At 67.3% G+C, this 20,544-nt stretch overlaps 3 protein-coding genes across 16 annotated transcripts; 2 read left to right on the forward strand and 1 right to left on the reverse strand.

Moving 5' to 3' along the window:
• Positions 1–103: 103 nt before the first annotated feature.
• On the forward strand, positions 104–2,205 carry LOC142026071 (structure-specific endonuclease subunit SLX1-like). 2 transcript variants are annotated; one of them, XM_075018894.1, is made up of 6 exons: positions 104–409; positions 497–548; positions 618–968; positions 1,177–1,298; positions 1,701–1,797; positions 1,886–2,205. In XM_075018894.1, the coding sequence occupies exons 1-6, from the start codon at positions 258–260 to the stop codon at positions 1,955–1,957; spliced, it is 846 nt and encodes a 281-aa protein (XP_074874995.1). In that variant the 5' UTR covers positions 104–257; the 3' UTR covers positions 1,958–2,205. The 2 variants fall into 2 exon arrangements, with proteins under 2 accessions (XP_074874995.1, XP_074874994.1); XM_075018893.1 differs by having other exon boundaries at positions 243–409; positions 1,873–2,205.
• SGF29 (SAGA complex associated factor 29) lies at positions 1,892–8,965 on the reverse strand. 7 transcript variants are annotated; one of them, XR_012648769.1, is made up of 10 exons: positions 8,828–8,965; positions 8,637–8,712; positions 8,448–8,520; positions 6,303–6,367; positions 6,085–6,214; positions 5,860–6,006; positions 3,425–3,460; positions 3,150–3,312; positions 2,752–3,066; positions 1,892–2,585 (listed from the first exon to the last, which is right to left on the reverse strand). XR_012648769.1 is itself a non-coding variant. In XM_075018891.1 (9 exons), exons 1-9 carry the CDS (start codon positions 8,900–8,902, stop codon positions 2,950–2,952), a joined length of 882 nt encoding a protein of 293 aa, XP_074874992.1. In that variant the 5' UTR covers positions 8,903–8,965; the 3' UTR covers positions 1,892–2,949. The 7 variants fall into 7 exon arrangements, 1 of the variants encoding a protein (XP_074874992.1); XR_012648766.1 differs by having other exon boundaries at positions 1,892–2,668; XR_012648768.1 differs by having other exon boundaries at positions 2,731–3,066.
• A 365-nt stretch (positions 8,966–9,330) lies between these two features.
• On the forward strand, positions 9,331–20,372 carry CLN3 (CLN3 lysosomal/endosomal transmembrane protein, battenin). Of its 7 annotated transcripts, none has more exons than XM_075018859.1 (16): positions 9,347–9,393; positions 9,689–9,787; positions 13,924–13,953; positions 15,106–15,160; positions 15,238–15,322; positions 15,423–15,479; positions 16,643–16,722; positions 16,830–16,915; positions 17,037–17,109; positions 17,895–18,038; positions 18,188–18,281; positions 18,640–18,708; positions 18,815–18,870; positions 18,962–19,055; positions 19,146–19,286; positions 19,364–19,635. In XM_075018859.1, exons 3-16 carry the CDS (start codon positions 13,926–13,928, stop codon positions 19,484–19,486), a joined length of 1,185 nt encoding a protein of 394 aa, XP_074874960.1. In that variant the 5' UTR covers positions 9,347–9,393; positions 9,689–9,787; positions 13,924–13,925; the 3' UTR covers positions 19,487–19,635. The 7 variants fall into 7 exon arrangements, with proteins under 7 accessions (XP_074874956.1, XP_074874960.1, XP_074874955.1 ...); XM_075018857.1 differs by lacking the exon at positions 16,830–16,915 and adding an exon at positions 10,819–10,983 and having other exon boundaries at positions 9,363–9,393; positions 9,689–9,751; positions 19,364–20,372; XM_075018854.1 differs by lacking the exon at positions 16,830–16,915 and having other exon boundaries at positions 19,364–20,372.
• Positions 20,373–20,544: the final 172 nt, after the last annotated feature.

Consider the following 20,544-nt stretch of genomic DNA (forward strand, 5'->3'; position numbering starts at 1 on the left):
GAGGATTGTGGGTAACGAGGCAAAAAAAAAAAAAAAAAGGCGCCACACCCGGAAGTGGACCCGCGGCGGGGGATTGTGGGTAGCGAGGCACGGCGCCGGAAGTCGACCCGCGGCGGGGGATTGTGGGTAGCGAGGCAAGCCGCCGGACCGGAAGTGAGGCCGCGGCGCCTCCCCGGCGCGGGGGACTGTGGGTAGCGAGGCAGCGCCGCCTCCCCGGGGGATTGTGGGTAAGGAGGCAGCGGCCTAGCGCGGCCGCCATGCGGGCCGTTTACCTCCTCCGCTCCTCCCGGCCCGGTTCCGGCGACCGGAGCTACATCGGCTTCACGGTGGATCCCGGGCGGCGTTTGCGGCAGCACAACGGCGGCAGGAGGCGGGGAGGAGCGCGGAGAACCAGCGGCCGGGGGCCATGGTGGGCTGCGGGGGAGGGAGGAAGAAGCCGGAAGCCGGAAGCGGCGGCGCGGAGCCCCGCCCCCTCACCGACGTCACTTCCCCGCAGGGCGATGGAGCTCTACGTCTACGGGTTTCCCTCCGACGTGGCGGCGCTGAGGGTGAGGCCCCGCCCCCTCCTCCCTTAGCCCCGCCCCCTCCTCCCTTAACCACGCCCCCCTCCGACGCAGTTCGAGTGGGCGTGGCAGCACCCGGCCGCCTCCCGCCGCCTCCCCGCCTTCACCCCCCGCCGGCCCCGCGAGCGGCCAATCGCCTTCGCCCTCCGCCTCTTGCCCCGCCTCCTCGCCGCCCCGCCCTGGTCCCGCCTCCCGCTGCGCCTCCGCTGGCTCCGCCCGCCGCCCCACCCCCCGCTCCGACCCGCCCCGCCCCCCCACGTGGTGGTGGAGGAGGGGGGAGGGGCGGGGCCGCCCGCCCGGACACGCCCCCCGCGGCGACGGCGGCGACGCCCCCTCGCCGAGGACACGCCCCCCGCCGAGGACACGCCCCCTCCGCCCTGCGCCCTCTGCGGGCAGCTCTGCGTGGTACCGGGGGGGCGGGGCTTGGGAGTGGGCGGGGTTTGGGGGAGGGGGCGGGGTTAGGGGTGGAGGGGCGGGTGGGGGCGTGGTCTGGGAAGGGGGCGGGGCCTCGAGGGGAAGCGGGGGCATGAAGGGGGGGAAGCAGAGGGGGTGTGGCCTCTGGGGGAGGGGCGCTGGGGTGGGGGCGTGGCCTCGGAGTGTCCCCTCCCCGCAGGAGGCCCCGCCCCCCCTGCGCTGCCCCCGCTGCCCCGCCGCCGCCCATCCCCCCTGCCTGGCCCGGCACTTCCTGCGCGCTGACCCCGCCCACCTGCTGCCTGTGGGCGGGGACTGTCCCGGGTGAGGGGGCGGGGCCTGCGGGGTGGGGGCGGGGCCAACGCGAGGGGAGGAGGGGCTTGTTGGGGAGGGAGGGGTTGCAAGGGGAGGTGGTTTCTGTGGGCGGGGCTTTCTGGAGAGGCCGTTGCTGGGGGTGGGGCTTGTTGCTAGGGGGTGGGGCTTACCATACGGTCTGTTGCTAAGGGGCGGGGCTTCCCAGGGAGGCCGTTGCTAGGGGGTGGGGCTCGTCACACGGGGCGTTTCTGGGGGGGTGGGGCTTGTGGCTGGGGGCGGGGCTTTCCGGATAGGCTGTTGCTAGGGGGTGGGGTTTGTTGCTGGGGGGCGGGGCTTGTTGGAGGGAGCATTGCTAAGGGGCGGGGCCTGTTGCTGGGGCAAAAATCACCATGGCAACCGTGCCCCGCCCAGCTGCCACGCCCACCTCCTCTGGGGTGACCTGATTCGCCGCCACCTCGGCGAATGTGACGACAACGACAAGGGGGCGGAGCTGGAGGCCCCCGCCCTGGTAAGCCCCGCCCGAGCTCCTCCGCCCGAGCTCCTCCCTCTGGCCCCGCCCACCTTTGACCTCTGACCTCCCCAGGTTGACCCGACAGACGAGCTGCTGCTGCCGTCTCCCGACAGGGTGGAGCCAACATCTGGCCCCGCCCCGCAGAGGCGGGGATTAATATTTTAATGAGCTGTTTTACAATAAAGAAACGGAGAGGGAGGGGCCGGCCCCTCCCCCAACGGGACGCCGAGTGATGTCATCAGTGGGGGAGGAGCAACATGAGACCCCTGGTCCCCTGGGGGTGGGGCAGAGGGCGGGGCCCGATGGGGGGGCGGGGCCACCGGGAAGAGCCGCTGCAGGGCAGGGAAACCCGCTATGGGGCACAAAAAGTCCGCTATGGGGCAGGAGGACCCCGCTATGGGGCAGGAGGACCCCGCTATGGGGCACAAAAATTCTGCTCTGGGGCACAAAAAGTCCGCTATGGGGCAGGAGGACCCCCTATGGGGCAGAACTACCTGCTGTGGGGCACAAAAATTCCACTATGGGGCACAAAAAGTCCATTATGGGGCAGAAGGACCCCGCTATGGGGCACAAAAAGTCCACTATGGGGCAGGAGGACCCTGCTATGGGGCAGGAGGACCCCCTGTAGGGCAGAACTACCTGCTGTGGAGCACAAAAAGTCCGCTATGGGGCACAAAAGGTCCGCTATGGGGCACAAAAGGTCCGCTATGGGGCACAAAAGGTCCGCTATGGGGCAGGAGGACCCCGCTATGGGGCACAAAAAGTCCACTATGGGGCAGAACTACCTGCTGCGGGGCACAAAAAGTCCGCTATGGGGCACAAAAAGTCCGCTATGGGGCACAAAAAGTCCGCTATGGGGCAGAACTACCTGCTGCGGGGCACAAAAAGTCCGCTATGGGGCAGGAGGACCCCGCTATGGGGCAGGAGGACCCCGCTATGGGGCAGGAGGACCCCGCTATGGGGCAGCCCCACAGGCGGGGGGGCCCCTTCCCTTCCCCCCAACCCCCCACGGCCGAACCTCTCTCTCCCCATTCCCCTCTCCGACCCCGCTAACCAAAAACCCTCCGCCCCCCAAAAAGCCCCACCCCCAAAGCCCCACCCCCCCAAAGCCCCACCCCCCCAGGCCCCGCCCCATTTTTGGGGGTTTTTTTACTTCTTTTTGGTCTCCTTGCACGCCACCACGTAGCGCTGGGCGACGTTGAGGGGGGGCGAGTAGCCGTCGGCGTAGGACGTGTCCTCGAAGAGCACCGAGTAATCGTCCTGCGGCTTAACGAGCGAAAAGGCAGGGCGGGGTCAGGGGCGCGGCCCAAAAGAAGGGGCGGGGCTGGGCGGGGCGGGGGGGGGCGTACCCGCTGCGGGGGGGCGTGGATGAGGGCGCGGTAGAAGCAGGTGGTTTGGGGGTAGAGGGCGAGGACGAGCTGGTCTTTGTGGAAAAGGGCCTCGGGGTCCGTTTCGGGGTTCGTTTTCCACTGGGGGAGGGGGATGATGCGGCGGCGGCTGAGGGTGTGGCGCCTGCGGGGGGGGGACGACACACCCCCCAAAAAAATTTTAGAAAAATTTAAGGGGTTTTGGAAAGGTTTTGGGGGGTTTTGGGGGGTTTCGGGGGGTTTCGGGGGGGACTTACTCTTTGCCTTCTTCGTCGATGTCGTCCACTTCGTACCTGAAAGGGGGGGAAATGGGGGTAAAAATGGGGTGGGGGGGGTGGGGGGAAGTTTTGGGGGGGTTGAGGGGTGAAAAAGGGGGTTTGGGGGTGCGGGGGGGGGCTGGGGGAAATTTTGGGGGGGTTTGCAGGGAGAAAGTGGGGGTTTGGGGGAGTTCAGAGGGGTTTGGGGGGGCTTTTTTGGGGGGTGTGGGGGGGTTTGAAGGGTGAAAGTGGGGGTTTGGGGGGGGTTTGGGGGGGTCCGGGGAAAGTTTGGGGGGGGCTTTGTGGGGTGAAAGTGGGGGTTTGGGGGGGGTTTGGGGGTTCGGGGGGGGTTGGGGGGGTCTGGGGAAAGTTTGGGGGGGCTTTGTGGGGTGAAAGTGGGGGTTTGGGGGGGGGTTCGGGGGTTCAGGGGGGTTTTGGGGGGTCTGGGGGGTCTTTTTTGGGGGGTGGGGGGGTTTAAAGGGTGAAAGTGGGGGTTTAGGGGGAGTTTGGGGGTTCAGGGGGGGTTGGGGGGGTCTGGGGAAAGTTTGGGGGGGGCTCTGTGGGGTGAAAGTGGGGGTTTGGGGGGGTTTGGGGGGGTTGGGGGGTCTGGGGAAAGTTTTTGGGGGGGTTGAGGGGTGAAAGTGGGGGTTTGGGGGAGTTCAGGGGGGTTTTGGGGGGTCTGGGGGGTCTTTTTCGGGGGGTGGGGGGGGTTTAAAGGGTGAAAGTGGGGGTTTGGGGGGAGTTTGGGGGTTCAAGGGGGTTTGGGGGGGCCTCTGGGGGGGGTTTGAAGGGTGAAAGTGGGGGCTTGGGGGCAAGTTTTGGGGTTCAGAGGGGTTTGGGGGGGCTCGGGGGGAAGTTTTGGGGGGGTTTGTGGGGTGAAAGTGGGGGTTTGGGGGGCTTGGGGGGAGTTTTGGGGTTCAGGGGGGTTTGGGGGCTCTGGGGGAAGTTTTTAGGGGGGTTGTGGGGTGAAAGTGGGGTGAAGGTTGGGGGTTCAGGGGGGTTTGGGGGGGCTCTGGGGGGGCCTGGGGGAAGTTTTTGGGGGGTTTGTGGGGTGAAAGTGGGGGTTTAGGGGAAAGTTTGGGGTTTCAGGGGGGTTTGGGGGGGTCTGGGGGGAGTTTTTGGGGGTGTGGGGGGGTTTTCAGGGTGAAAGTGGGGGTTTGGGGGGGGTTCGGGGGCCTAAGAGAAGGAGGAGATGGGGGGGTTGGGGTTCGGGGGGGGGTTTTGGGGCTCAGAGGAACCATTTTGGGGTTCAAGGGATCCGTTTTGGGGCCTGCGGGGGGGGCATTTGGGGGTTCCAAGGTTCCATTTTGGGGCACAGGGTGGCCATTTGGGGGCTGGGGGGGCCATTCTGGGGGACTGGGTGGCATTTTGGGGTCCAAGGGTTCCATTTTGGGGCACAGGGTGGCAATTTTGGAGCTGGAGGGGCCATTTTGGGGCACCAGGTGACCATTTTGGGGTTCCAAGGTTCAATTTTGGGGCATAGGGTGGCAATTTTGAGGTTCAAGGGTTCCATTTTGGGGCACAGGGTGGCGATTTTGGGGCACAGAGACCTGTTTTGGGGTACCAGGTAGCCATTTTGGGGTTCAAAGGTTCCATTTCGGGGCACAGCGTGGCAATTTTGTGGCTGGGGGGTCCATTCTGGGGTACAGGGTGGCGATTTTGGGGCACAGGGGGCAGTTTTGGGGCACAGGGGGCAGTTTTGGGGTTCAAGAGTTCCATTTCGGGGCACGGGGTGGCAATTTTGGGGCTGGGGGGGCCATTTCAGGGTTCAGAAGTTCCATTTTGGGGCACACGGTGGCAATTTTGGGGCACAGAGGACTGTTTCGGGGCACCGGGTGGCCATTTTGGGGTTCAAAGGTTCCATTTTGGGGCACAGGGTAGCGATTTTGGGGCACAGGAGGGCAATTTCAGGGTGCAAGAGTTCCATTTTGGGGCACAGGGTGGCAATTTTGGGGCTGGAGGGGCCATTTTGGGGCACCAGGTGACGATTTTGGGGTTCAAGGGTTCCATTTTGGGGCACAGGGTGGCAATTTTGGGGCTGGGGGGCCATTTCAGGGCACCGGGTGACCATTTCAGGGTTCAGGAGTTCCATTTTGGGGCACAGGGTGGCAATTTTGGGGCACAGGGGGGCAGTTTTGGGGTTCAAAGGTTCCATTTTGGGGCACAGCGTGGCAATTTTGGGGCTGGGGGGTCCATTCTGGGGCACAGGGTGGCGATTTTGGGGCACGGCGGGCTGTTTCAGGGCACAGGAGGGCAGTTTTGGGACACAGGGGGGGCAGTTTTAGGGTTCGAGGGTTCCATTTTGGGGCACAGAGTGGCAATTTTGGGGCTGGGGGGGCCAGTTTGGGGCACCGGGTGACCATTTTGGGGTTCCGAGGTTCAATTTTGGGGCACGGGGGGGCAATTTTGGGGCACGGGGGGGGTCAGCGACCCACTTGTTGGCGGCGTGGCTGTAGCTGACGACCTCGGCCAGGATCCACTGCTCGTCCCCTTCCAGCGCCTTCACCCGGGCGGCAACCTTATCCCCGGGTTTGGCTACGTAATCCCCCGCCGCCGGCACAGCCCCGCACAACGGGGGGGGCCTGGGGGGGCAAAGGGGGAGTCAGGAGGGGGTCCCGGCGCCCCAAAAAACCCCCCCGCAAAAACCCTTTTTCTCTTACTTTTCGCCCGGTTTGCCAATCCAGAGCGGCAGCGTCATGGCCGACTGCTGGAGCAACGTCATCAGCACGCCCCGGCGCATCGTTTTGCGGGGGGGCTCCGCTTCGCTGTAAATTCCGGCGATTTTGGCGGCTGGGGGAGAAAAAAAAGTTCGGTTTTTAGAAAGGGGTCGGAGGGGTTTCGTGTTCCGTCCCCCCCCCCCAGCCCCGGGGTGCGGTACCGATGCGGCGTTCTTCCAGCAGGGATTTGATCTCGGCGATTTTATCCAGCGCCTTGCGTAGGATGCTGCAAGGGGGGGGGAATGGAAAAGAAAAAAAAACACTGGAATTAGTGAAATAAGGCGATTTGGGGGTAAAAAGGGGGGTGGGGGGGGTGCAGGGCGGGGGGAGTGGGGATCTGGGGGGGTGAAGGAGGGTTTGGGGTTAAAATGGGGATTTGGAGGGGGGGAAATGGGATTTTGGGGGGCAAAGGACGATTTTGGGGACAGGAGGAATAAGAATATGGGATTAAAATTGGAACTGGAGAGGGAAAATGGGATTTTTAGGGGGAAAAAGGGGGATTTGGGGGGGAAGGGGGATTTTGGGTGGGGGATGAATAAGAATATGGCATTAAAATCGGAACCAGGGGGGGGAAATGGGATTTTTAGGGGGAAAAAAGGGGGATTTGAGGGGAGAAAGGGGGATTTTGGTGGGGGAAAAGGGGGATTTTGGGGGTGGGATGAATGAGAATATGGCATTAAAATCGGAACTACGGAAAGAAATGGGATTTTTAGGGGAAAAAAGGGATTTGAGCGGAGAAAGGGGGATTTTGGGGGGGGAATGAATGAGAATATGGCATTAAAATTGGAACTGGGGGGGAAAATGGGATTTTTAGGGGGAACAAGGGGGATTTTGAGGGGGAAGAGGGATTTTGGTGGGAGAAAAGGGGATTTTGGGCGCGGGATGAATAAGAATATGGCATTAAGATTGGAACTGGGGGGGGAAATGGGATTTTTAGGGGGAAAAAGGGGGATTTTGGGGGGGAAGGGGGATTTTGGGGGGAGAAAAGGGGATTTTGGGCACGGGATGAATATGAATATGGCATTAAAATTGGAACTGGGGGGGGAAATGGGATTTTTAGGGTGAAAAAAGGACGATTTGCGGGGGGAATGAATAAGAATATAACATTAAAATTGGCACTGGGGGGAAAATGGGATTTTGGGGGGGAAAAGGGAAGATTTGGGGAGGAAATGAATGCGGAGTTAGCATTAAAACGGGGACTGGAAAGGGAAAAAGGGATTTTGGGGGGGAAAAGGGGGCATTTGGGAGGGGGAAAGGGGGATTTGTGGGGGAAATGGGGAATTTTTGGAGGGAAAAGGGGGATTTGGGGGAGAAATTAATGCGGATTTGGCATTAGAACGGGGACTGGGGGGAAAAAATCAGGATTTTGGAGGGGGAAGCGGGAATTGGGGGGAAAATGGGAATTTGGGGGGAGGACATGGGGATTTGGGGGGAATGGGGGGGCCAATGAATAAGGATTTTGTATTAAAACAGGGATTTGGGGGGAATGGGGGGGATTTAGGGGAGAAGTGTGGGATTTGGGGGTAAAAAGGGGGAACTTGGGGGTCAATGAATGGGGATTTTCCATTAAAAGGGAGATTTGGGTGGTTAAAATGGGATTTGGGAGGAAAAAGGGGCACTTTGGGGGCTAACGAAGGGCGATTTTGCGTTAAGAAGAGGCATTTGGAGCTTAAAATGGGAGTTTGGGGTTAAATGGGGGGATCGGGGGGAAATGGGGCACGGAAATGAGGGTTTGGGGGTAAAAAGTGGGATTTTGTGGCAAAAACAGGGGTTTAGGAGTGAGTAAGCCCAGGTTTTGCAGGAAAAAGGGGGATTTGGAGGGAAAAAAACCTTAGCAATAACAAACGTAGACTTTGCATTAAAAACAAGAGTTTGGGGGGGGGGAAGGGGGCTTTTGGGAGGGGAACAGAGAGTTTGGGGAAAAAAAGGGGGGATTTGGGAGAGAAATGAGGAAGTTCGGAGTTTAAAATAGGGCTTTGCAGAAAAGAAACGTGGATTTGGGGGTGAAAAGGGGCGATTTGGAAGGGGAATGAGGATTGGAGGGTAAAAACGGGCGATTTCGGGGGCAAAATGAGGATTTTAGGGTAGAAAAGGGGGGATTTCGGGGGGGAAATGAGGATTTGAAGGTGGAAAAGAGGAGATTCGGGGGGGAATGAGGATTTGAATGTGAAAAGGGGGGGATTTGTGGCAGGAAATCAGGATTTGAAGGTGAAAAAGGGGGGATTTGGGGCAGGCAATCAGGATTTTAGGGTAAAAAAAGGGGGATTTGAGGTTAAAAATCGGAGTGGGGAGGGGGGGGAGCTTACTTGCACTCGGCCTCCGCATCAGCCTTGGCCGTGGTGTAGAGCCCCCGCAGCTTGGTCCGGTAATAGGGAGAGACTGAGGAGAGACACGGGGGTCGAGGGGGGGCTCTGTGAGGAGCCCCCAAACCCCAATGCGGGTCGGGAGGGCTGATATATCCACGTACGTGTCCCCCTCCGCCCCTTTCCCCTCACTCTTATTCTCCGTCTGCATCCTCTCGTGGGTTTTCTGGATGTTGACCAGGTTGTGCTCGCTGCGGGAGCGCTCCTCCTGCGGCAAGGAGAAGGAAAACAGCGGGGGGGGGGGGGGGGGTGTGTGTGTGGAATCGCTGCCCCCCCCCCTCCCAAATCTTCCTTTCCGTGCGCGTATCCCCTCACCCGGTTACCTGCGTCTGCTTGATGAGCTGGTGCAGCTCCCCCAGCAGCTCGGCGATGCGGGAATCGGCCGAAACCAGCGCCATGAGGGCGGCGAAGGGGAAAAGCCCAGACGCCCAAAATGGCGGCGGCTCCCTCAGGGCGGCTGCGCGCCGCCGCCACTGCGCATGCGCCGCCCGCCCCCCGCGCCCCGGCGCCGAAGCCCCGCCTCCCCCCCCCGCACTGCGCAGGCGCCCTCTCCATATCGCCCCGCCTCCCCGCGCACTGCGCATGCGCCCTCTCCATATCGCCCCGCCTCCCCCGCACTGCGCATGCGCCCTCTGCGCGTCGCCCCGCCTCCCCGCATGCCCCGCCCCTTTCCCGCCCCCGCCTCCCTCCCTCCTCCCCGCCTTTGCGCATGCGCCGCCACCCTCCCCTCCTCCCCCTCTTCCCCATTGGCCCGCTCGCCTCCCTCCTCCCTTCCCATTGGCTGCCCCCGCGCCTTCCCTCGCTCTGATTGGACGCCCCCTCAGGCGAGCCGTTCCCGCCCCCTTCTCTCAAGGGAAAAGCCGGGAGTTTCCATCGGCTCCTTCTCCCGGTAACGAAAGCGACGGGAAACGGGAACCGGGAGGGGGGTTATGGGGCAGCGAGGGGTCGGCGTCGGCTTCGTCCTCGTCCTCCTCCTCCTCCCGGTCCCGGTTTCGGTCTCCGACGGTCCCCGGGGGGGGTTGCGGCTTTGCCGGCGGCTGCTGTGGGAGACGCGGGAGCTGGCGGAGCGATACGTGAGGAAGGGGGGGGGGGGGTGTCCGTCCGTCCGGGCGTCTGTGTCCGTCTGTCGTGGCCTTCACCCCCGTTAACCGGTGTGTTCCCCCCCCCCCCCGGCCCCGGGGCAGGTGGCGGAGCGGTTGGCCGGGGTTCGGCTCCATCTTTCGGCTCCTCCCGGGCACCCCTTAGCGGTCAGCATCCCCGCCCGGGACTGGATGGCGCTGACGGTATCGGTGGAGGGGGGCTGGGGGGGGGGGGGGTTCTATGGGGCTGGAAAAGGGGGGGCTGTGGGGCTGGGGGAGGGCTATAGGGCAGGGTAAGGGGGCTGGGGGGGGTCCTGTGGGGCAGAGCAGTCCCTATAGGGTTCCTATGGGGCTGGGGGGGGGGGTCCTATGGGGATCCTATGGGGCAGAGCAGTTCCTATAGGGCTCCTGTGGGGCTGGGGGGGGGTCCTGTGGGGATTCTATGGGGCAAAGTAGTTCCTATAGGGCTCCTATGGGGCTGGGGGGGTCCTATGGGGGGGCTATGGGGTTCCTATGGGGTTCCTATGGGGCAGAGTAGTTCCTATAGGGCTCCTATGGGGCTGGGGGGGTCCTATGAGGGGGGCTATGGGGTTCCTATGGGGCAGAGTAGTTCCTATAGGGCTCCTATAGGGGTCTGGGGGGGTTCCTATGGGGCAGAGCCGTTCCTATAGGGCTCCTATGGGGCTGGGGGGGGTTCAGTGGGGGTTTTATGGGGCAGAGTAGTTCCTATAGGGCTCCTATGGGGCTGGGGGGGGGCTATGGGGCAGGATAAAAGGGCTGGGGGAATTCTATAGGGCTCCTATGGGGCTGGGGGGGTCCTATGGGGGGGCTATGGGGTTCCTATGGGGCAGAGTAGTTCCTATAGGGCTCCTATAGGGGGGTTATGGGGTTCCTATGGGGCAGGGCGAGGGGTCTGGGGGGGTTCCTATGGGGCAGAGCCGTTCCTATGGGGCTGGGGGGTCTATGGGGTTCCTATGGGGCAGGGTGAGGGGGGCTGGGGGGGGCTATGGGGCAGGATAAAAGGGCTGGGGGAGTTCTATAGGGTTCCTATGGGGCTGGGGAGGGTCCTATAGGGCTCCTATGGGGCAGAGCCGTTCCTATAGGGCTCCTATGGGGCTGGGGGGGTCCTATGGGGCTGCGGGTTCTGCCGCGGGGTGGGCGGAGCCTCCGCCTGGCGGGCGTGGTCTCGGGGGCGCCGGGTGGGCGGAGCCGCCTTGGGACACGCCCCCCCGCAGGCCCGCCAGCGGCTGTCGGCGCTGGGGCGGCGTCTGTCGTCGCTGCGCGGGCGGTGGGGGGCGGTGGAGGGCGGAGCCGGAAGAGGAGGAAGCTCCGCCCCCCGGCGGTGGGGGGCGCTGCTGCGGTGGGACCTGCGGGACCTGGGGCGGGCCATCGCCGCCGAGGTGGGCGGGGCTTCGGGGAGGGGGGCGGGGCTTCGGGGAGGGGGCGGGGTCGTGGCTGAGGTGGGCGGGGCTTCGGGGAGAGGGGCGGGGTCGTGGCTAAGGTGGGCGGGGCTTCGGGGAGAGGGGCGGGGTCGTGGCTGAGGTGGGCGGGGCTTCGGGGAGAGGGGCGGGGTCGTGGCTGAGGTGGGCGGGGCTTCGGGGAGAGGGGCGGGGTCGTGGCTAAGGTGGGCGGGGCTTCGGGGAGAGGGGCGGGGTGTGTGCTGCTGGGGTGGGAGGGGTCGTGGTTGGCAGGGTGGGGCTTCGGGGAGAGGGGCGGGGCCGCGGGGGTGGGGTGGGAGGGGGCGTGGTTGGGAGGGCGGGGCTTCGGCGAGAGGGGCGGGGCCATGCTGCTGGGGATGCTGCTGGGGTGGTGGGACCTGGGGGTGGGAGGGGTTGTGGCTGAGGTGGGCGGGGCTTTGGGGAGAGGGGCGGGGTCGTGGCTGAGGTGGGCGGGGCTTTGGGGAGAGGGCGGGGTGTGTGCTGCTGGGGTGGGAGGGGTTGTGGCTGGGAGGGCGGGGCTTCGGGGAGAGGGGCGGGGTCGTGGTTGAGGTGGGCGGGGCTTCGGGGAGGGGGTGGGGTTGTGGCTGGGAGGGCGGGGCTTCGGGGAGAGGGGCGGGGCCACGGGGGAGGGCTGCTGGGGTGGGAGGGGTTGTGGCTGAGGTGGGCGGGGCTTCAGGGAGAGGGGCGGGGCCACGCAGCTGGGGGTGTTGTGGTGGGCGGGACTACATGGTGGGTGCTGCTGGGGTGGGCGGGGCTACATGGGGTGCTGCTGGGGTGGGAGGGGTTGTGGCTGAGAGGGCGGAGCTTCGGGGAGAGGGGCGGGGACACAGGGGTTGCTGCTGTGGTGGGCGGGGCTGATGGCAGGGGGTGGGGCCACGCAGGGGGTTGCTGCTGGGGTGGGACCCAGGGGTGGGCGGAGTCGTGGCGGAGGTGGGTGGGGCTGAAAGCAGGGGGCGGGGCCAAGCAGCTGGGGGTGCTGCTGTGGTGGGACCTGGGGTGGGAGGGGTTGTGGCTTAGAGGGCGGGGCTTCGGGAAAGGGGCGGGGCTATGCGGCTGGGGTGCTGCTGGGGTGGGAGGGGTCGGGGCTGAGGTGGGCGGAGCTACACAGGGGGTGCAACTGTGGGGGCGGAGCTGCTGGGGAGGGGGCGGGGATACACGGGGGTGCTGCTTCTGTGGTGGGCGGGGCTGCAGGCATGGGGCGGGGCCAAGCAGCAGGGGGGTGCTGCTGTGGTTGGACCCGGGGGTGGGCGGGGCTTTGGGGAGGGGGGCGGGGCCACAGGGGAGCACTGTGGTGGTGGGACCCGGGGGTGGGAGGGGTCATGGTCGATGTGGGCGGGGATTCGGGGAGAGGGGCGGGGCCACAGGGGGGTGCTGCTGTGCTGGGAGCTGGGGTTGGCTTTGCTGCTGAGGCGGGCGGGGTTTGTGGGGAAGGGGAGGGTCTTTGGGGGTGTGGGTGGGGCATGAGGAGGGGCGGGGCTTCCAGGGGGGCGGGGCGAGGGAAATGTGCCCCTGTTGGGGGGACGTGGGGCACTTATGGGGCGCCCCACATCTCCCCTCCCCCTCCCCCAGCTGGGCGAGCCCCCGGAGCCGCCCCGCCCCCCGCCCCACGCCCCGCCCCCCGGCGAGTGGGGCCGCCGGCGCGAGGCCTTCGCCCTCCTGCGGGCCACCGAGGTCTTCCTCCTGCGAGCCCTCCGTGACTTCCGCCTCCTCTGCCGCCGCCCCGGGCCCTAACTCCGCCCCCTGCCCCGCCCCACGGCGGGGGGGCGGCTCCTCCCTCTGCTCCGCCCCCCCTTGCTCCACCCCTCCCCGCTCCGCCCCACGGCGGGCGTTATTTATTTGGATCGAGGGGGCGAACGGGGAATAAACGGTTTCCAGCCCCACGGCTGCCACGTGTGGGGCTGAGCCGTGGGGCGGGAGGACACGTGTGTGGGGCAGCGCCGTGGGGCAGGACACGCCGTGGGGCGGGAGGACACGTGTGTGGGGCAGCGCCGTGGGGCAGGAGGATGCGCTGTGGGGCAGGAGGACACGCCGTGGGGCGGGAGGAGGCGCCGTGGGGTGGGAGGACACACGTGTGGGGCGGGAGGACACGTGTGTGGGGCAGCACCGTGGGGTGGGAGGACACGCCGTGGGGCGGGAGGAGGTGCCGTGGGGTGGGAGGAGGTGCCGTGGGGTGGGAGGACACGTGTGTGGGGCAGCGCCGTGGGGCGGGACACGCCGTGGGGCGGGAGGACACGTTTGTGGGGCTGTGCCGTGGGGCGGAAGGATGCGCTGTGGGGCGGGAGGACGCGCCGTGGGGCGGGAGGAGGCGCCGTGGGGCGGGAGGACACACGTGTGGGGCGGGAGGACACGTGTGTGGGGCAGCACCGTGGGGTGGGAGGACACGCCGTGGGGTGGGAGGACACACGTGTGGGGCGGGAGGACACGTGTGGGGCAGCGCCATGGGGCAGGACGCGCCGTGGGGCAGGAGGACGCGCCGTGGGGCGGGAGGACATGCGTGTGGGGCAGCACCGTGGGGCAGGAGGATGCGCCATGGGGCAGGTGGATGTGCCGTGGGGCAGGAGGACACGCCGTGGGGCGGGAGGATGCGCCATGGGGCAGGTGGATGCGCCGTGGGGCAGGAGGACACGCCGTGGGGCGGGAGGAGGCGCCGTGGGGCAGGAGGACACACGTGTGGGGCAGCGCCGTGGGGCAGGACACGCCGTGGGGCAGGAGATGATGCTGTGGGGCAGGAGGCCACACGTGTGGGGCAGCGCCGTGGGGCCGGAGGCCGTGGGGCGGTCGCGTGGCCCGAGCGTCAGCCGGCGGCGCGTCACGCGTGCGCCGAGCGTGTCACGTGGGCGCGGGGTCACGTGACCCGGCTCCTCTCAGTCTTTTTTTTTCTCTCCCCCCCCCCCCCCGCAGCGATGGCGGAGGAGGAGCCGCTGCTGCCGGGTGAGAGCCCTGACCCACAGCCTGCCCCATAACCTGCCCCACAGCCTGCCCCATAAGTGCTGGGACCCCCAGCCCGCCCCATAGCCCAGCCCCACAGCCGACCCCAGCCCCACAGCCGGCCCCTCGGGCTCCCCCCTGCGCCCCACAACTTGCCCCCAGACCCACAACCTGCTGCCAGACCCACAGCCGGCCCCACGTCCTGCCCCATAACCAGGCCCCAGCCCCACAGCCTGCCCCATAGCCTGCTCCCTGCCCCATAACCTACCCCCAGCCCCACAACTAGCCCCATAACTTGACCCCAGCCCCGTAACCTGCCCCATAACCAGGTCCCAGCCCCATAACCAGTCCTGTAACCTACTCCCAGCCCCACAACCTGCCCCATAGCCAGACCCCAGCCCCACACCCGGCCCCATAGCCTGCTCCCAGCCCCACAACCTGCCCCATAACCAGACCCCAGCCCCACAGCGTGCCCCATAACCTGCTCCCAGCCCCACAACCTGCCCCATAACCTCCTCCCAGCCCCATAACCAGCCCCATAACCTACCCTCAACCCCACAACTTGCCCCATAACCAGGCACCAGCCCCACAACCTGCCCCATAGCCTGCTCCCAGCCCTATAGCCTGCCCCATAACCAGACCCCAGCCCCATAACTTGACCCCAGCCCCACACCCTGCCCCATAGCCTGCTCCCAGCCCCATAGCCAGCCCCATAACTTACCCCCAGCCCCATAACCTGCCCCATAGCCTACCTCCAACCCCACAGCCTGCCCCATAACCAGACCCCAGCCCCACAACCTGCCCCATAACCTCCTCCCAGCCCCATAACCAGCCCCATAACCTACACTCAACCCCACACCCTGCCCCATAGCCTGCTCCCTGCCCCATAAACTACCCCCAGCCCCACAGCCTGCCCCATAACCAGACCCCAGCCCCACAGCGTGCCCCATAGCCTGCTCCCAGCCCCATAACCAGTCCCATAACTTGCTCCCAGCCCCACACCCTGCCCCATAGCCAGACCCCAGCCCCACACCCGGCCCCATAACCTGCTCCCTGCCCCATAACCAGCCCCCAGCCCCACCCCGTCCCCAACCCCCCAACCCCAAATCCTGCCCCACATCCCGCCCCACATCTCACCCCCCCTCCCCCCAACAGCCGAGGACCCCCCGGAGCCGCCCGACGCCCACTGGAGGAACGGAGCCGCCTTCTGGTGAGGGCCACGCCCCGCGGGCCCCGCCCCACACATCCCCGCCCCATAGATCCTGCCCCACACATCCCGCCCCACAGGATCCTGGGTCTCTGCAACAACCTGCCCTACGTCCTGATGCTCAGCGCCGCCCGCGACATCCTGGACACGCCCCGGGCGGGGCAGGTGGGTGGCGGCTGCCCCTCCCCCGCCGCGGGAAGGAGGGGGGGGTGTCGCCCCTCCCCCCCCACTCGCCCCTCCCCCTTTTCTCACCCCTCCCCCCCAGGTGCCGGCGCCGCCCCCCAACGGCTCCCGCTACGACTGTAACCCCGTGTCCACCGGGGTAAGGGGGCGGGGCTGGGGAGGGCGGGGCCGGAGGGGCGGGGCAGGTGTGGGTCACAGCTGTGGGATCCCACCCCCGATCCAGGGCTGTGTCCGTGGGTCGCCCCACAACTTGTGGGTCACACTCCAATCCATGGGTCACCCCCCAATCTGTGGGTCGCTCCCCCCGACTTGTGGGTCACCCCCATCCGTGGGTCGCCCCCCAACTTGGGGGTCACTCCCCCCAACTTGTGCGTGACACGCCGTCTATGGGTCGCCCCCCAATCTGTGGGTCACCCCTCATCCGTGGGTCGCCCCCCAGCTTATGGGTCACCCCCCTAATCTGTGGGTCACCCCCCTAATCTGTGGGTCACCCCCCAACTTGTGGGTCACACTCCGTCTATGGGTCACCCCCCAACTTGTGGGTCACTTCCCCAACTTGTGGGTCACCCCCCATCCGTGGGTCGCCCCCTAACTTGTGGGTCACCCCTCAACTTGTGGGTCACTCCCCCCAACTTGTGGGTCCCCCCCCAACTTGTGGGTCACCCCCTATCTGTGGGTCGCCCCCTAACTTGTGGGTCTCCCCCCAACTCGTGGGTCACCCCCCCCAACTTGTGGGTCACCCCCATCCATGGGTCGCCCCCTAACTTGTGGGTCACCCCTCAACTTGTGGGTCACTCCCCCCAACTTGTGGGTCCCCCCCCAACTTGTGGGTCGCCCCCCCAATCTGTGCATCACCCCCTAATCTGTGGGTCGCCCCCCAACTTGTGGGTCTCCCCCCAACTCGTGGGTCACCCCCCCCAACTTGTGGGTCACCCCCATCCATGGGTCGCCCCCTAACTTGTGGGTCACCCCTCAACTTGTGGGTCACTCTCCCCAACTTGTGGGTCCCCCCCCAACTTGTGGGTCGCCCCCCCAATCTGTGCATCACCCCCTAATCTGTGGGTCGCCCCCCAACTTGTGGGTCACTCTCCATCTATGGGTCACAGCCCAACTTGTGGGTCACTTCCCCAACTTGTGGGTCACTCCCCCCAACTTGTGGGTCACTCTCCATTTATGGGTCGCCCCCCAACTTGTAGGTCACCCCCCTAATCTGTGGGTCCCCCCCCAACTTGTGGGTCACTCCCCCCATCCATGGGTCGCCCCCCAACTTGTGGGTCGCCCCCCACCCCGTGTCCCCCCCAGGCGGTGCTGCTGGCCGACATCCTCCCCACGCTCCTCCTCAAACTGGCGGCTCCTTTCGTCGTCCACCTCCTGCCCTACAAGTAAAACCCGTGGGGCCGGGGGGGGGGGCGGGACAAAACAACGCGTGGGGCGACAAAAAGTGTGGGGCGGGACCCCCGCCCGCCCCCCAACTCCTCCCGCCCCACAGCGCCCGCGTCATCGCCGCCGCCCTCTGCGCGTGGGGCAGCTTCGCCCTGGTGACCCGCGGCGCCGGCGCGGCCGTCAGCTTGGGGGGTGCGTACGGGGGGCGGGGGGGAGACGCCGCCGCCGTGGGGCCGGCCCCATAGATTTTTTTTGACTCGCCGTGGGGCCGGCCCCACGGATTTTTTTGACTCGCCGTGGGGCTGCCCCACAGGTGTGGTGTTGGCCAGCGCCGCGTCGGGGCTGGGGGAGGTCACCTTCCTGGCGCTCGCTGGGTTCTACCCCAGGTGTGGGGCTGGGGGGGGGGGGCGCGCCGTGGGGCTGGGGGGGGGCTGTGGGGCAGGGGGGACGATGTGGGGCTGGGGGGACGATGTGGGGCTGGGGGGGACGGTGTGGGGCAGGGGGGTGGGTGTGGGGCTGGTGGGACGATGTGGGGCAGGGGGGACGATGTGGGGCTGGGGGGGATGATGTGGGGTGACGATGTGGGGCTGGGGGGGTGCTATGGGGCGGGGGGACGATGTGGGGCAGGGGGAGCGGTTGTGGGGCAGGGGGGACGATGTGGGGCTGGGGGGACGGTGGGGCTGGGGGGGACAGTGTGGGGCAGGGGGGTGGGTGTGGGGCAGGGGGGTGCTGTGGGGCAGGGGGGGTAGTTGTGGGGCAGGGGGGACGATATGGGGCTGGGGGGACGATGTGGGGCAGGGATGTGGGGCTGGGGGCGGCTATGGGGCGGGGATGTGGGGCGACGATGTGGGGCTGGGGGGGTGCTATGGGGTGGGGGGGTGGGTGTGGGGCTGGGAGGGGTGCTGTGGGGCTGGGGGCTGCTATGGGGCTGGGATGTGGGGCTGGGGGAGACAATGTGGGGTTGCTATGGGGCTGCTGTGGGGCTGGGGGGAACGATGTGGGGCTGGGGGCTGCTATGGGGCTGGGGGGGATGGTGTGGGGTGTGGTTGTGGGGCTGGGAGGGGGGAATGTGGGGCTGGGGGCTGCTCTGGGGGGCAGGGTCGCGGGGCGGAGCCGCAGGGCGGAGCCGTGGGGGTCAGACCTTTCCCTCCCCTCCCCCCCCCTTCGGCAGGGTGGGCGTCGCCTGCTGGTCCTCGGGGACGGGCGGGGCGGGGCTGGGCGGGGCCCTGGGGTACGGGGCGCTGCTGCAGGCGGGGCTGCCCCTCCGCCACGCCCTGCTGCCCGCCCTCGCCCTCCCCCTCCTCACCCTCCTCAGGTAAGGGCGGGGCTGGGGGGGTGGGGCCGGGGGGGTGGGGCCTTGGAGTTGTGGGGCAGAGTTGGGGGTCCCGGAGGTTCACTCTGCCGTGGGGCGGAGCCGTGGGGCAGCCCCACGCCGCCCCTCCCCCCTCCCCCCCCGCCCCACAGCTACTTCTTCCTGCTGCGCCCCCCCCCGCGCCCCACGGAGCCGCCGCCCCCCGCCGTGGGGCTGACGCCGGGGGAGAAGTGGAGGGTGGTGAAGGTAAAGGGGGATCTGTGGGGCAGGGATCTGTGGGGCTGGGATCTGTGGGGCAGGGATCTGTGGGGCTGCGATGTGTGGGGCTGGGGGATCTATGGGGCTGGGAGATCTGTGGGGCTGGGAGATCTGTGGGGCTGAGGGATGTGTGGGGCTGAGGGATCTGTGGGGCAGGGATCTGTGGGGATGGGGGATCTGTGGGGCTGAGGGATGTGTGGGGCAGGTTTCTATGGGGCTGAGGGATCTGTGGGGCTGAGGGATCCGTGGGGCTGAGGGATCCATGGGGCAGGGATCTGTGGGGCTGAGGGATCTGTGGGGCCCGGACGCCCGTTTCCTCACCGGTGACCCTCCCCTCCCCCCGCAGGGCGTCGCCCGCCACGCCACGCCCTTGGCCGTCGTCTACTTCGCCGAATACTTCATCAACCAGGGGCTGGTGAGTGGGGGGCGGGGGTTGGGCGGCCGTGGGGCCGGCCCCATAGCCGCGCCCCGCCCGCCGTGGGGCCGGCCCCACATATTTCTCCCCCCTCCCCCCCCCCCAGCTGGAGCTCCTGTACTTCCCCGCCTCCGCCCTGACCCACGACGAGCAGTACCGCTGGTGAGCCCCGCCCTGCCCCGCCCCGAACCCGAACCGCGCCGTGGGTCGCGCCGTGGGGCAGCCCCACAGATTCCCCTCTCTCGCCCCACAGGTACCAGCTGCTGTACCAGGCCGGCGTTTTCGTCTCCCGCTCGTCGCTCCGGTGTCTCCGCCTCCGCCGTGTCTGGGTCCTCGCCCTCCTCCAGGTACCGACGCCCCGGCCCCGCCCTCCTTCCGTGGGGCAGCCCCACGGCGGGCGGGGCACCGCCCCACCCTCACCTCGGCGCCCCGCCCAGGTCCTCAACGCCGTCGTCCTGTCGGTGGCCGTGGCCGTCCCTTTCCTCCCCGCCCTGGGCGTGGCCTTCGCCATCGTGGGCGGGGAGGGGGCGGTGGGCGGGGCCGCCTACGCCAACGCCCTCCTCAACGTGGCCGAAGAGGTGAGTCCGGGCGGGGCGTGGGGGCGGGGCGGGAAATCTATGGGGCGGACCCCTAAGTAAAGCGGGCGTGGCCGCAGGCGCCGCCCGAGGGGCGGGAGTTCGCCATGACGGTGGCGTCGGTGGCCGACACGGCCGGGATCGCGCTGGCCGGGGGCGCGGCCCTGGGGGTGCACCGCCTCTTCTGCCCCGCCCCGCCCTGACCCACGGCGACGGCGAGGGGAGACCTACCGGACCCACGGCGCTGACCCACGGCGACACGGACTGCTGGGACCCACGGCTCTGCCCCACGGCGTGTGGGGAGCTCTGGGACCCACGGCTCTGCCCCACGGCGTGTGAGGAGATTTGGGACCCACGGCTCTGCCCCACGGAGCCCCGGGACCCACGGCTCTGCCCCACGGCGACACCGACTGCTGGGACCCACGGCTCTGCCCCACGGCGACACCGACTGCTGGGACCCACGGCTCTGCCCCACAGAGCCCTGGGACTCACAGCTCTGCCCCACGGCGTGTGGGCGGACCCGGGACCCACTGCACTGACCCACGGCGACAAAGAGCCCCGGGACCCACAGCTCTGCCCCACAGCATGTGGGGAGATCTGGGACCCACGGCTCTGCCCCACGGCGACACGGACTGCTGGGACCCACGGCTCTGCCCCACGGCGTGTGGGGAGATCTGGGACCCACGGCTCTGCCCCACGGTGCGTGAGGAGATTTGGGACCCACGGCTCTGCCCCACGGCGTGTGGGGAGCCCCAGGACCCGCAGCTCTGCCTCACGGTGACACAGACTGCTGGGACCCCCGGCTCTGCCCCACGGCGACACGGACTGCTGGGACCCACGGCTCTGCCCCACGGCGTGTGGGGAGATCTGGGACCCACAGCTCTGCCCCACAGAGCCCCAGGACCCACGGCTCTGCCCCACGGTGACACGGACTGCTGGGACCCACGGCTCTGCCCCACAGAGCCCCGGGACCCACGGCTCTGCCCCACGGCGTGTGGGGAGTCCCGGGACCCACATCTCTGCCCCACAGACCGCTGGGACCCCCGGCTCTGCCCCACGGCGTCGCGGAGCTCAATAAACCCCGTTGACCCCAAACCGGCTGCTGACTCCGGGGGGGGCGTGGCTTGGAAGGGGGTGTGGCTTTTTGCCACGGGGCGTGGCTTTGCAACACGGGGGTGTGGCTTTTGCCACGGGGCGTGGCTCGAGGGGGCGTGGCTTTTTTACCGGGGGAGGGGGTGTGCGCTCCCGTAGGGACTCGGTT

This window comes from Buteo buteo, chromosome 31 (genome assembly GCF_964188355.1).
Source record: "Buteo buteo chromosome 31, bButBut1.hap1.1, whole genome shotgun sequence".
Classification (NCBI taxonomy): Eukaryota; Metazoa; Chordata; class Aves; order Accipitriformes; family Accipitridae; genus Buteo; species Buteo buteo.